The following is a 14641-nucleotide window of genomic DNA, read 5'->3' as shown; positions in this document are numbered from 1 at the left end:
CCCAGCCTACCCTCCGGTGTCCTCTGCGTTTCTTTGGCCTTGTGAGCATTTTTTGACGTGTCACCCGCCGTCCGTCTCTGGCCGTCTTTAGAAGCTGTACGCGCGAGGCTTTCATCGATCAGCTTCTCCGTCGAGGGACCGCCCGCCGTCACGCTAGACAATGCCGAGTCTTTACTGGCAACGTACGCACTCTTGCGAGGCGCGTCGCCTGAGGATTTGGGGTTAGCGCCCTTATTTACAGAAAGCCCAGTCGCCGGTGGCGGGGAGGGCTTGCGACCCTTACGGTCGGCGGAAGACGCCGGTGGACCGGACACCTCCGTTGACACTATGGCTGCCTTCGTCTTCGGCGAATGCGTGCCGTGGGGTATGTGCTTATGTGTTTTTCTGTGTTCGTCCTCGTCGCCGGGGTGTTCAACCCCATAAGCCGGGCTTGTCGGGGCCGGGGGACGAGGAGCGGGAACGCTCCTTCGAGAGGTCTACAACCTCCGTTGCAGAGGCCGTGTAATCACTGTCCTCGTCACATTCGGCGGCGGCGGCAGCTGGCGAGGAGTCAGACCTAGACATCGCATAGGCTGCCCGCCTTTTCACCCTGCGGTCCTTTAAAGTTTTGGGTTTAAGTAACTTACAGGCCGCACAGCCGTCCTCTTTGTGATCGAGGGGCAAGCAACGGTTACACCGTTTGTGCTTGTCCTTCCAGGTAAACTTGCCCTTGCAACATGGGCAAAACCTAAACGGCGTCCTCTCCATAGCTGAGGGCATGAAATGTGATTACGACCTCGAAAGGGAGGGAGGGGAAAGAGAAAGGCATTCTCAGAGTGTTAACAAAGAAATGACCAACAACCCCACTCTCCCTACTGTGTTAGGCCGGCGAGGCCCGGCCACGTGTTCGGCAGCGCCGAAGGATCTCCTCCGCTCGTCCCTCCGTCGAAGATCTTGCTCGGCGGAGAACAGCTTGGCAGCTACGTCGAGGGAGGGATCTATGTGATAGTTAATAATAATAAAACGACCAAGGGTCGAGGAAATGATTTTGCAATGTCTCTCGAGGAGCTCCGCATAAAGGCGACCAATAACTGGGCTGAAAAAAACAATCTGAGGGACCTCGACGCGTGAGGGGTTGTGGGTACACTGCACGTCACTATAGGCATAGTGTTAGACATGCCTTGTCGACGTCCCCTTTTCGACTACGAAAAACAACATGCAATACTCTGCAGTGACCACTGGATGTCGGACTATGCACAGCATGTGATTCTAAGCAGATTAACAAACATCAGAAACTTCAATACTTGACACTGTCAGGTTCTGAGGCATTTAAACTACTTTGAAGGAGGAGCAAAATGGCATTCAGAGCGTTTGAAGTAGGAGCAAAAAGGCATAGTTTGATAAAAACAAGATTACAGTTATTCTTCAACAGTGCAAATAGTTTGAGTTCACCAAAGGAGTCAATTCAATGCAACAGGTTAGGCCAAAGTCAATGGGCTAAAGTCTTGTATAGGATAAAGCAGTTCTAGTAGTTAAACGGAAAGTCTTTGCCAAAGTTCTCAGAAGTAGTTTGTAAAAGAAAGATTCATATGCTGGGCCACAAGCTGAATAGGCCTGCAAGTTGCCAAAGTTTCAAGCACTTTCTCAGTGAGAGGCAAGTTCTCTCAGTCGGGTTTTCACAGTACCTTACAATGAAGAAAAAGATGCAGCTGAAGATTTCCGTTTCTGGCAGTTCCTGCAGATCTCACGGTTACTGAGCCTCAGTCATGGGGACAAGAGGGAGGATGTCGGTGGACTCATGTACTGCACTGGGACTGTTCGAAAAGGTGGCCAATGGCAATCTTCAATTCTGGCACACAAACTGGTGTCCCTCTCCCTGGTTATTCGGTTTCCTGCATCACTCTGAGAAGGAACAAGTTACTTACCTGTAACTGTTGTTCTCCAGCATGGGTCTGGCATGGATTCACATGCTCATGAATATTCCCCGTCGTCAGGCTGGGAATCCTCGGTAAAGAAAAAACCAGTATCAGTTTCGTTTCTGATCTGTCTTTCGTAGTAGTAACCAATCACTGGTCTCTGCATCATACTGACCACAGCCAATGACTGCCCTCTACCTAAGCACCGCCTCTGGCAGCCATCTTCAGATTTGGAAGCACGTGAAGTGGCAGTATGACCAAGTGAAGAGCCGCAGAGGGGTAGGCGGGAGGGTTCGCATGTGAATCCATGCCAGACCCATGCTGGAGAACAACAGTTACAGGTAAGTAACTTGTTCCTTCTCCAGCATGGGGTCTGGCATGGATTCACATGCTCATGAATAAAGAATACATAGCAGTACACACATGCACAACCACGGGAGGTGGCAAAGGCTCAACATTAAGCATTACATCAAACTCAACATTAAGAATCTTACCTCCTCACCAGGCTCACCTCAGGCGAACAGGTTGCGCAGCACTGCTTGGCCGACCCTGGACTCCTCCCTGGAATCCCGATCGACGCAGTAGAATTTCGTGAAGGTGTGCGTCGACCTCCACGTAGCAGCCCTACATATGTCCAGCAGGGGCACACCAGAAAGGAACGCCGTGGTAGCTGCGATCGCTCTGGTGGAATGGGTTCTCGGACGGCCAGGCAGCGTTCGGTTTGCCAACCGATGACAGTACATGATACAGCCGGAGAGCCATCTGGAAATGGAAGCCTTCGAGAGAGCCTTCCCCTGATTGACAGGTCCAAAGTTCACAAAGAGTTGTGACGTCTTCCGAAAACACTTCGTGCGGTCCACGTAGAACTTCAGCGCTCTAGCCACATCCAGCGAGTGCAAAGTCCTCTCAGCCGGCGACGAAGGAGACGGGAAGAACACAGGCAACACCAAGGGTTCGTTGAGATGGAAGTCCGACGGTACCTTGGGCATGAAGGAGGGGTGCGTCCTGAGCACTACCCTCGTGTCGTGAAAAGTCAAGTACGGGGCCTTGCAGGAAAGGGCCTGGATCTCTCCCACCCGTCGTGCGGAGGTGATGGCCACAAGAAACGCTGTTTTCCACGACAGAAACTTCAACGGGGCCAAGTGCAGAGGCTCGAACGGGGGTCCCATGAGCTTGGTCAGCACCACGTTGAGCTCCCACGCCGGGGCCGGAGCCTTCACCGGCGGGAACGATCTGAACAGTCCCTTCATGAACTCTTTCACTAGACGATGAGACCACAAGGACGTCCGCCCCGTGGTTCTGGTGTATCGGGAGATCGCAGCAAGATGAATCTTGATGGACGCGTGTGCCAGTCCAGCTTTGGCCAGCGTCAGCAGGTACGGCAGTACCTGGGGAGCCGTAATCCGTAGAGGGTTAATCTTCTGTGCGTGGCACCAGACAGAGAACCTCTTCCATTTGTGTCCGTAGCATTTAAGAGTCGAGGACGCCCTGGCCTTTGCAAGAACCTCTCTGCAGTCGGCCGGTATGTCGTATCCTCCAAACTCTAGCGCTGCAGGAGCCAGGCCTGCAAGTTCAGCGATTTCGGGTCGTGGTGGAGGATGGCGCCTCCTTCCCTGGAGAGTAGATCCGCATCCACCGGCAGCTTGATTGGCGGGGACGTTGACAAGTCCAGAAGGTCCGGGAACCCTATCTGCCTCGGCCACGCAGGTGCGACGAGGATCATCCTGCACCGTGACCTCTTGAGCTGGTTGACGAGCCGGATTAGCAGCGGCAAAGGAGGGAACGCGTAGAGGAACAGGCCCTCCCAGGGGAACGAGAAAGCATCACTCATGCTCCTCGCCTGGGGAAACCTGCTGGCGAACCTCCGGCACTTTGAGTTCGTCGCCGTCGCGAACAGGTCGATCTGGGGTGTGCCCCACCGTCGGAAGAGGCGATCCACTAGATCCTGCCGTAGTTCCCACTTGTGGCACGAGCGCAGCTCCCTGCTGAGTGAGTCAGCGATGGTGTTTTTTATCCCTGCCAGATGAAACGGCACCAGAAACATCCTTTGGGCGACGGCCCAATGCCACAGGTCCTGCGCCTCCTTGGACAGTGCTGGGGACCTGGTTCCGCCCTGTTTCCTGATGTAAAACATGGTGGTGGTGTTGTCGGTGAAGATCCTCACCACCTTGCCCTTGAGGGACGGAAGGAAGGACCTGAGGGCCCAGAACACTGCATGGAGCTCCAGGACGTTGATATGGAGGGACTTCTCCGTCGGGAGCCAAAGGCCTCTCGCGTGTAGATTTTCGGTGTGCGCTCCCCACCCTTCCAGGGAGGCATCCGTGGTCACTGTCTCCTGGTGGGCTGGGGTCTGGAAGTCCATGCCCGTCGTCAGATGCGCGCGGGTGCCCCACCACCGGACCGCGCGGCGGAAACTCTCGTCGAGTGTGATCCTCTCCTCGAAGCCGCCCGTCGTTTGGATCCAGCGCGCGTCCAGGAACTCCTGCAACGGGCGCATCCGGAGCCTGCACATGGGAATGAGGTGGATGCAAGAAGACATCATTCCGAGGAGGGACTTAATGGACCTCACCTTGGCCGCGTCGGAAGCCAACATCCGCTGTACCTTGCCCAGGATGGACCTGGTCCTTTCCTCCGACGGGGAGGCCAGAAGGGACACTGTGTCGAGCTTCGCTCCCAGAAACAGTGCGTTTTGCGCGGGTACCAGGTGGGACTTGGCGTAGTTCACGGAGAATCCCAGGTCCGTGAGAAGTTGGACGGTCCTTGCCGTGTGCTCCACGGCGAGCTCCCTCGTCTTGGCCCGGATGAGCCAGTCGTCCAGGTAGGGGTAGACGTGGATCCCCTCGCGGCGCAGCTGCGCCGCCACCGGTGCAAGGCACTTGGTGAATACCCTGGGTGCCGACCGTAGTCCGAAGGGGAGGGCTTTGAACTGGTAGTGACGCCCTTGGACCACAAACCTGAGGAATTTTCGGTGCCCCTTTAGGATGGGAATATGGAAGTCTCCTTCCTCCAACTGACCCAGGACGTGCTGGAGGGTGACCATCCGGAACTTCTGCGCCTTGATGAATTTGTTCAGACGTCGCAGGTCTAGGATGGGGCGCCATCCTCCCGTCTTCTTCTTCACGAGGAAGTATCTCGAGTAAACTTCGGAGCCCCGAAGCCTCTTTGGGACGAGTTTGATGGCGCCCTTCCTGAGCATCGCCCTTACCTCTAGGAGAAGCTGAGGGACGTGAAGCTCTTTTCTGGCCACGGGGGGGACGCGCGGGCACCTTCTTTGAAACTCGAGCGCGTGGCCCCGGACTAAGGCGTCCAGCACCCAACGGTCGGTGGAGATGGACTCCCACACGCTGACGAAGCTCGCCAGCCGGCCTCCCACCGGGGTGCATCGGTGGGGGCCCGACCCCACGGTCGGTTCAATCCTGTTTCGACGAGGCTTTGCCGCCTTGACCTCCTTGGCGACGACGGCAGGGTCTGCCAGACTTGCCTCGTCCTCTGTAGGCCTCCTGAGACGACGAGCGGGCCGCTTGACGGTAAGTGGAGAAACCGCCGCCGGAACCTTTGGAGGCGCCCTTGCCTCCGCTGCTCCGAAAGGGCGTCCGTCGTTGCTGCAGAACCCCAAGGGCCTGGGCCGTCACAGTGTCCGCTTTAATGGCCTGAAGGGAATCGTCCACTGTTTTCCCAAACAGGTTGTTCCCATCGAACGGCATGTCCAGGACTCTGGTCTGTACGTCTTGACAGAAGTCCGTAGCCTTGAGCCATCCACGCCGCCTAAGGCACACGCCGTTGCCCAACTGGCGAAACCCAGTGTCGGCGATGTCCGTCGCAATAGTGATGGCGTGGTCCGACGCCACCTCACCTTCCTGTAGGATCTCCAGGGCATCCGCCCTCTTGTCGTCCGGTAGGAAGTCCAGCAGGGGAGCCAGTTTGTACCATAGCTCCCGGTCGTAGCGGGCCACGATAGCCAAGGCGTTGGCCGCTTTAATCGTCGTCGCTGCAGACGAGATGACCCTGCGTCCTATAGTGTCCAATTTCTTTCCCTCGCCGTCCGGTGGGGAAGTCGATGTGGAGGCCGCACCCCCCCCCGCTTTCTTCCTGGCCGCTGCGGAGACGACGGAGTCCGGGGTAGGCTGTGCCCGGAGGCACAGGGGGGCCGCGTCCGGGACCCGGTACTTCTTCTCGTACCGGTCTCTTCTAGCTGGCGTAGTGGAAGGGTTCTTGAGGAGGGCGAGGCCCTCATCCCAAATGTCGTCCAATAGAGGCACCGCGAGGACCGTCTTCCTCTTGGCCTCGCGCCGTTGATAAAGGAAGTGGAACGAACCAATCTCGTCGGGCGGAGAAGCCCTGGTGGGAGGTGGCGACGGTAGATCCTCGTCGTATACCTCGTCGTCCGTACCCGTCGCTGCCGTGTCAGTCCCCGTATCATCCCCTCGGGTGGACGGGGAGGAGGGCTGGACGGTGCGCGACGGCTGAAAAGGAGGTGGAGGGTGAATCCTTCTTTTCTTGGGCGGGGGAACGCCAGAAGGTCCCGGTTCAGGATCCCCCGACGGGAGAGGTTCCTCCGTCGGCAACGGTAGTCTCGTCCTTATCTCTGAGCATAAGGACTGTATAGCCAACAAAATGGCCGCCAAGTTGTCTTGCGGCGCTGGCAGAGGGGAATCCGACGGGCGATCAGGGGCCCCGTCGGCACCCTCGACGATGTCGTTGTCTCCCGCGTCGGGATCCATCCCGACGGGCCAGTCTTCTTCCACGCCAAGGCTGTGGCTTAAGACCTCGATCAGCTCTTCCTCTGAGGTTGAAGCCGAATCTACGACGACGCCCTGCCCCCCCTTTTTCTTCCCCGCCGGGGATTTCACGGGGGTCCTATCGATGGGCACAAAAGAGGACTCCCTCCGAGGTGGCAGGGAGACTCTGAGCCCCGAGGTCGCCACCACTGGTGTATCCTCCACAGGCTGAGCCAGGGTCACCGCGACAGTATCGATAGAGGGCTTGGCCGGATGGATTAAGGCCTTCACCACCTTAGGTGCGCTCACTGCCTTATCCTTGAGGGGGGGGGACACTGCCTCGCTCCCCCTCCGATGGGGCCTTGGAGCTCGACCGGGGCCTCTCCAGGAGCTTCGCCGGGTGCTCGCCCTTCCTCTTACCCGACCCAGAGCGTTGGCTCGTAGTTGAAGGTGCCGGGGAGGGTGCGCCCTGCCTGGCGCCCGAAGAGCCCGACCGTTCGGCGCTCCCGGTGCCAGCGGACTCGCTGTGCTTGGCCTTGTGTTGGACCCCCGTCGCCGGGGCGTCCTCAAAGGTCTTAGAAGACCGCTCGGATTTCTTCCTCTTCTTCTCGCCTGACGGGCTCTTCCCTTCCAGCCAGTTGGCGAGACGTTGATGGCGGTCCTTCATGGTCCGCTCCGACATATTGCCGCAAAACGCACAGTCCTTCTCCACGTGCGTCTTGTCCTCATGTAAGCAGTAGAGACAAAAGGAGTGTTCGTCCTCCTTAAAGACGTTCTGCAGCTGGCATCCAGGGCAGACCCTGAACAGCTTTCCGGGCGTCGAGCTTCCCTTCTCCTGGGCCATGTCCGGGCCTGAGAAGCTTCTGGAGTCCTCCAAAGCGTAGCTCGACGAAATCTTCACCCTTGAGGGGCGCAGACGAATCCGACACGGGTTCCCGTTGATCGGATGGAGAGTCGGTGGAGCTTGAGGCTCTTTTGACCGAAAAAACGAAGTTTTGAGCAAAAAACGTGAAAAAATAGCACTAACGCTCGAGAGCAATAGCACGAGGATCCCAACACATGAACGTGCGGTAAAAATCTGAAGATGGCTGCCAGAGGCGGTGCTTAGGTAGAGGGCAGTCATTGGCTGTGGTCAGTATGACGCAGAGACCAGTGATTGGTTACTACTATGAAAGACAGATCAGAAACGAAACTGATACTGGTTTTTTCTTTACCGAGGATTCCCAGCCTGACGACGGGGAATATTCATGAGCATGTGAATCCATGCCAGACCCCATGCTGGAGAAAAATACAACCAGCTCTGCGAATGGTATCCAGGTGGCTTAGTGTCGAGTTGATTGGTGCCACCAACTCAAAGGGAGAAGTCGTCCTTGCAGGACTTCTCCGTCGAGATGAACTTGGCAATTCAGACCTGCAGCAGGGCTTCACCGGGCAAACCAACGGTCCAGGAGTTGCAGCAGCCGTCCTCTTCCAGCTCGTCATCGGTTCTTTCGTTCCAGTGGTCGACTCTGCCTTCCAAGCCAAGAGACTCGCCTTTTATCTAGTTTCCTCCCATTCATTCCAGCCTAGCTGCAACTCACCCAGCAGGGTGGCTGTCCTTGCTGGACCAGCAAGCCAATCACGCCAAAGTGCACTTGTGTCTACTAGGAGACTAAGCACAGGGAGTTTCAGGCACCTCCCTTGCTTCCTGCCCACCCCAGACACTCGGGCGTCAGAGGCGGTCTTCAGTCCTGAAGCCCGCCAAAGGTGTAGGCACAAAGGGACCAAGCCTGGTTTGGTGCGCAGAGACAAACTCTAGAAGGACCTTTCCAAAAAGAAATGGTGAAAAAAGAAGACTGGGACCTGTTTAAACAAAGGGGGCTCAGACGCCATTTTGAAAAACATGCTCCAACGATTTAACGCTACTGTTGTTTGCGGTCGGGAAAAATCATGGTAGTTCGTTGTAAAACCACTGTTACCAGCCATTTCGGGAGGAAAGGGTAGCATTTGACTGCTACATGAGTTTCTAGACACAGGGGATACTAGGTAACCCCTCCAGCACTCTATTGTAAGATAGGGTGTGCTGGGTCTAGGAATTTGAAAAGACTAGTAAAGTCAATTTCACTTTACTTTCTCTGGGAAACAGTAGTTTATCCCAGGGAAGGTATTTAAACCTTGGGACAGCCTAAAAGGCTCCCCTGTGTCACTGCACTGAGGGTGCTGTGTGACACAAATGAAAAGATGATGCCTATGGAGTTGTCTAAAACTCCATAATTAAAGAACACAAGAGTAAAACACACATCAAAATACATGAGAGTGGGAAAAAAGGCTCACACTCTCTCCAGGTAAAAATAATCAAGTCCTCAAAATCCAGCAAAGTTGCTGGGGGTTTCTAAGGTGAAGGGAATTAGCACATTTATGAGGATTCTCCCTAACATGAGGCATCAGTGGGAGAAGCCTGTTTGCGAGAGCAAAGATTTTGGTATCAACATTCATGAGGGAGAGGGGCCTGTAAGAACCACATTCATTACTCAGTGTATCTGGCGTGAGCAGGATAGTTATGGTGGCTTCACGCAGGGTGGAGGTATGGAATGCTTCCACCCGCACTTCAAAAAGCCGAGGGACAAGCAGGGACGTATGTTCTTGATAAAATTCAGACGCAAGTCCATCCGGGCCAGAGGCCTTGTCCTTGGGTAGGGCAGAAACCACCGCAAGGATCTCTTGGATGGACAGGGGGCCTCAAGGCCTTCCTTGGTCTGAGCGTTCAGACACGAAAGGGGTATCCCTTCAAGCAGGGAGTCTATAATTTGTGCGCCGTGCTGTGGATCAGATGTATAAAGAGATTAATAAAAATCTGAAATTACTTTGAGAATTTCCTGGTCCGACCAGTGTGGATTCCCCAATGAATTTCTGAATGTATCAGTAATAACGTGCACCTGGGTACGGCCACCCTCCGATTTAGCTAGTCTAGCTAGTGTTCTACCCGGCCTCTCCTCTTCCCCGTATTTCTTGGATGCCGTAGGGCGTGCACCTCAAATTGCTCTAATTCAGTACGTGTTAGTTCTAGGGGGTGGGTTGAGTATTCCAGCTCCAACGATTTAAGTTTGGTCTCTGAGAGCTGGAGGTCATTCCCGATGGTCTTCCAGACACCGACTTCTCTAGAGATTGACATTTCACGGATATAAACCTTAAAGGCCTCCCCATCTTACACCAGTGGAGGTTGCACCAGCCGCATTGCACGCAAAGTATGTCTCTATGTCTGCTAGGACCCCTGCCTCTAATTCTATGTCTCCGAGTGCTTCAGATTTGAAACGCCATGCAATACCCAACCCAGGTGGTCTGTCTGTGTTCAGGGTCATGAAAGAGTGCTTCCCTTTCATCCAAAATTCTAAACAGCATTTTTATGCAGTGCCTTTACTTGGCTACTAATATTCGAATTAACATTAAAAAAAAGACCCCAACAAGGACTACCTTGCCACGTGTTAATCTGTGTAAAACAGAAGCGAAATGTCACAAGAAAACACCAGCCATGGCTTTTCTGCTATTTGCTGCTAAAAACAGACATCAGTAAAAAGTGCAACGAGTTATGGAATATTCCCAGGCCCTATAGAAAAGACACCTGAAAGGAGAGAAGTGGAACAAGGCATTATGTGTAATGGGAGGCTGTTAGCCTGACAGAGCCATAGTCACATTTCCTATGCCACTATTTTTTTAAAGAAATCACAATCAACTGTTTAGATACAAGTTTCAGGATCATTGTAGCAATTATGATTGACAACAACGTCATAATGATGAGCTGAAGGTTGTACACTGGCCTGTTTACAGTTCTACAGCCCCAGTGAGCTGTAGAACTGCAAGGGAAGCAAGGGATGGTCAATCTAGTGGCGAAAAGAGTGGGTAAAGAGGGGTGGTGAGGTGCAGAAGCAAGAGTTGGGAGAGTGCAATTATAGCAAACAAAAGTGCAGAAAAGTGCTGTAGCAGACCTGCTGGAAGTTTCATCTCTTTAAAGCTTTTGATTGGTGCCGGAATGCCATCGCCCTCTACCAGGATGTGGTATTTCTTCCGCACACGGTTGTGACGAGCTTCAGACATGTTCAAGATATAATGTGGCGCCTTCCAGCTGGATCAGATTAATGAAAAAGATTGACATTACCAGCAGATCGACCAACATACATGCAAAGTGAGCTCCCAGTACTTCAACCCTCTCCCACCCTCACCTCTCCAGACGCAGGAATGTCTCAATACTTCCCAAGTAGTAGCAATTCTTATGTTTAGAGATATATAAATGTGGTTTAAGGCTTCCAGAACAAAGTGATACCAGCAAAAAAAGGATACACTTGGTGCTCTACTGACCAGTGGGACCCTATTTCACAACATTCAACACCACACTGTTCCACTCCAGTTAGTAAAGATGCTTGCAGTGAGCCCGCAAAAACCTATCCAATCACTCCCAAAAGCAGTGATTCGGATGACCAGGGCCTACTCACTTTTGCAACAAAAGAGCATAAGGCAGAAGGTAAAGCTACCAAGTCTTCCAAAGGATGGGTAGGCATTTGGGCTACTTCCAGGATTTCAAGAAAAATGAGGCTTTGCATTCAAATATTGGTATATGTTCTATTACATGGATGCTTACTGCTATACATAACATGAAAGCTGAAAAGTGACACTTAAACCCAAAAGACAGACATACACATTAAATGCCTGGTCAGGAGGGCCTTGGCACCCAACTTCATGGTAGATAGAGCCCCCTCCTGAATGCCCCTTCAAAAGAAGAAGGCTTCTATGACTGACAAGCATACCTTGTTCGGATAGGATCATCATAGGTGATACCTTTGGCCATTTCCTTCACTGACATTAGAGCTGAAATGGGAGGAAAAACAGTCAAAGTGAGCTTCATGTCTTTAATGGGATGTCTGACTAATGCTTCTAGGGATAAGGCGCGGAATATGCTATCCCAAAAGTCAACTGTCTTAGAGACCTAAAAATAACAGTAGGAATTGATATTCAGACAAGCTATCCACATTATATTTTTTCATTAAAAACTAAAAAGGGGAAGGAGGTGGTGATGCTTCCGCCGACTTGTACAGACGCCAAGCATTTTACTCTACACTACAGGCTCATTTGTGCATGTAAATCGAGGAGACAGTGTAGGTATGTACACCACACTTTCAAGAGCTTCAAATGCACATCTCAGTAACTAAGCCATTAGGTCTTTGCGAGCTAATGCTGTGGTGCTAAAAGGCCTTTAAAGCAACGTAATCCAATGAAGGAGCCTGAAGCACGAGAACAGACTCCATCTGCAAGACTGAGTCCAGATTCAGAGGCTGGCCAGCTGACCACCATTTACTTTATGTATTTCAAATCTTATATATTCTGGTTAGAAATATTAGCCAGGCAGTGAAAGCTGCACATGGATACCAACCTCTGCCTTCTGCCACACTTTCTAGGATCTTCTCCTCTTCCTTCAGCTGCTTCTCCTTGGCAGACTCCTTTCGAGCTGAGGAGGAAAGCACATAACATGGTGAGCCTGTGCGTTGAAGCCACGGATTAATGCATACATGATACAAGTGAAATGACTAGTTCTTATTGAGACTTATGCGACCAGCTCCTAGCGTGTAAGTCAAGAAGCTTCAGCATAGGAAGGAGGGAGGTTCAGTGTCAAGTTAGGCTACGAAGAGCTCCTGCTCCACCAAATCATCTGTTTGTTGGTTTTATTCACTTATAATGCACACCAAACCCGAAGGTAGCTGGGCGCAACAGTACAGGATGTGCGAGGATTAGGTACAGGTTGCAGATACATGCAAAGTAAATATCACCAGTCAATTACAGGGTAAATGTGGGCAAGCCGCAAAGTCTATACAATATATATAATCAAATCACAAGGAAGACACAGCATATACAGGCACTAGTAGGACGTTACATCCCAAGGAAAAAAAATGAAAATGTACAAGGTAGCAAGAAGGGGTCTATAACAAATCAGCTCTAGGTGGTCTCGGGATTGAGTAAAGGAGCAGGTGGATTAGTCATTCGCAGATTTCAACAGGTTAATGTAGTTGGATCTGAATTTCAGGAAGGGCTGCTCCTCCCGTAGGGGGTGGGGCAGTGAGTTCGATAATTGGGCTGCTCGTACTTGGAAGCTACTTCCCCCAGCCTTGGTTAGCCTGAATCTTGGTATGATAAGGCTGTTGGTATTAGGGGTTCTTGCTGGTCGGGTTGAACTTCTCTTTAGGAATTTGTCTGTGTGGTAGCTTCGAGCAGTATTGTTCAGAGCTTTGTGAACAAGGGATACCACTTTTAAGTGGATTTTGTTTTGGGTGGACAGACAGTTGTTATGTCGTCTGATCTTGGATATGTGCGATCTTTTTGACACACCAAGAGCTGCTCGCAGGGCGTTGTTTTGTAAGATTTTAATTCTTTGGATGACGGATTTATTAGCACCAATATAGAGGGTGTTACAGGAGTCGCGCCTAGATAAAATCAAGGCTCTAGCTTAAATAATGCAGTTGCTGTCCGAGAGAAAGGGTTTGCCTGCTCGAATGAGCTTACAGTTGTAAGCTGTGGCAGATGCCATGAATTTCACAGGTTTGTAGAAGGAGAGGGTGGAATCGAGATAAAAGCCAAATGTCTTCAACTCCTTGGACACCCTGATGATATTACCATCAATCTCAAATGGAGTGTAGCCTTGGCTCAGTTTTTTGAGGTTAGCGTGGGTTCCTAGGATGATGAGTTCTGTTTTGCCATCATTCAGGCATTGACCGTGGGTTGCCATCCATGCCTGGATGATGATATACACCCTATTCACCAAGGCCAAATCCTTACTATAATCCCCAGAGAGTGGGAGGAGAATCTGGGTATCATCTGCAATGTTGGTGTAGGTGATACCAAGAAGGTCCAGTTAATCAAAAAGGGGCTTTGTAAATTAAGTTGTGTAGGGTAGGGGAGACACAGGAGCCTTGAAGAACTCCGCACAAGATGGGGATCTGGTCAGCTGCCGCTGCTGGGGAGAACACCCTCATGGTCCTGTCGCTGAGGAAGGACTCAATCATGTTATGGCCTATTTAGAAAAGTGTGCCGCTGAGTCTAGGTGGCCGCAGAGGACCCCGTGGTCCACAAGGTCGAATGCAGCCGAGAGATCCAGCAACAGAAGGAGAGACATTTTTCCTATGTCACGTAATTCGTCTATTTGTGCTTTCAAATCAATGAGGGCAGTCTCAGAACCGTGCTGGGGTCGGAAACCCGATTGACGTTTTCCTAAAAGATTATGTTGTTCCAGAAATGTTTGGATTTGGTTATAAGCAATCTTGTCCAAGATTTTAAGCAGAAAAGGTATTGTCGTGATGGGAAGGTAATTCGTGGGTATAAGTGGGTCTAGGGTTTGCTTTCTGAGTAAGGGTAGTACCCAAGATTGTTTTAGGTTGGACGGCACAATGCCGGACGTGAATGAGGCGTTGACAAGCCTCGAGATAAAATGGGGAGAGATCCCTAGCAGCGTCTTTTCTCTTACCAAGGGGTCAGTCCTAGTGTTATAAGGGAAACCCCTAACCAAGGTAAAACACATCTAAGAGAAGTGGAAGGATGTACAATGCTTTGCCACAACCCCTCCAATTAGGATACCCGAGACCCAACCTGCTCCTGTGAGGGAGGTGGTGAGGAATCATGGAAACCCCTCTAGGTCTAAGGGATTTCTTTATAAGAACCCCATTAAAAAGCCGATTGTAAGTTCAGAAGTTGCTACAATCTCTGAGGGACTGTTACATCAGATCCCCTATACATTAGAGAAGAGCAAAGTGCCCAACGCTACTTGTAGGTCATATAGTTTACAAATGATAATTAATATTGAACTGAACATTGTAAAGATAACTGAATGCCTTGTTTATTTCCTAATGCATACTTTTATTTTGTATCCACATTTACCTGCTATATGTATATATGTTATGTAAGTAACTAAGTCTAAGATTCTTACTAAAGCTGTCTGTAACCACGCTGCGATACCTCAGGGTCTGAATGTGTAATAAATAAATAAATAAAATAAAAATATAAAAAAGTATC

The 14641-nt window shown here is 51.5% G+C and overlaps 1 protein-coding gene across 3 annotated transcripts in view; it reads right to left on the bottom strand.

Moving 5' to 3' along the window:
- DDX41 (DEAD-box helicase 41) overlaps positions 1-14641 on the bottom strand; it is a 503186-nt gene that overhangs the window by 197729 nt on the left and 290816 nt on the right. For all 3 annotated transcript variants that reach the window (XM_069651511.1, XM_069651513.1, XM_069651512.1), the window contains 3 exons: positions 12015-12089; positions 11392-11452; positions 10576-10712 (listed from right to left, as the gene is read on the bottom strand). In XM_069651511.1, the coding sequence (XP_069507612.1) occupies positions 10576-10712; positions 11392-11452; positions 12015-12089 (273 nt within the window). The remainder of the gene's footprint in view (positions 1-10575; positions 10713-11391; positions 11453-12014; positions 12090-14641) is intronic.

This window comes from Ambystoma mexicanum, chromosome 3p, assembly GCF_040938575.1.
Source record: "Ambystoma mexicanum isolate Mex_15411 chromosome 3p, UKY_AmexF1_1, whole genome shotgun sequence".
NCBI lineage: Eukaryota > Metazoa > Chordata > Amphibia > Caudata > Ambystomatidae > Ambystoma > Ambystoma mexicanum.
The sequence above is the reverse complement of the archived record's forward strand: the minus strand, read 5'-3'. Positions and strand labels throughout refer to the sequence as shown.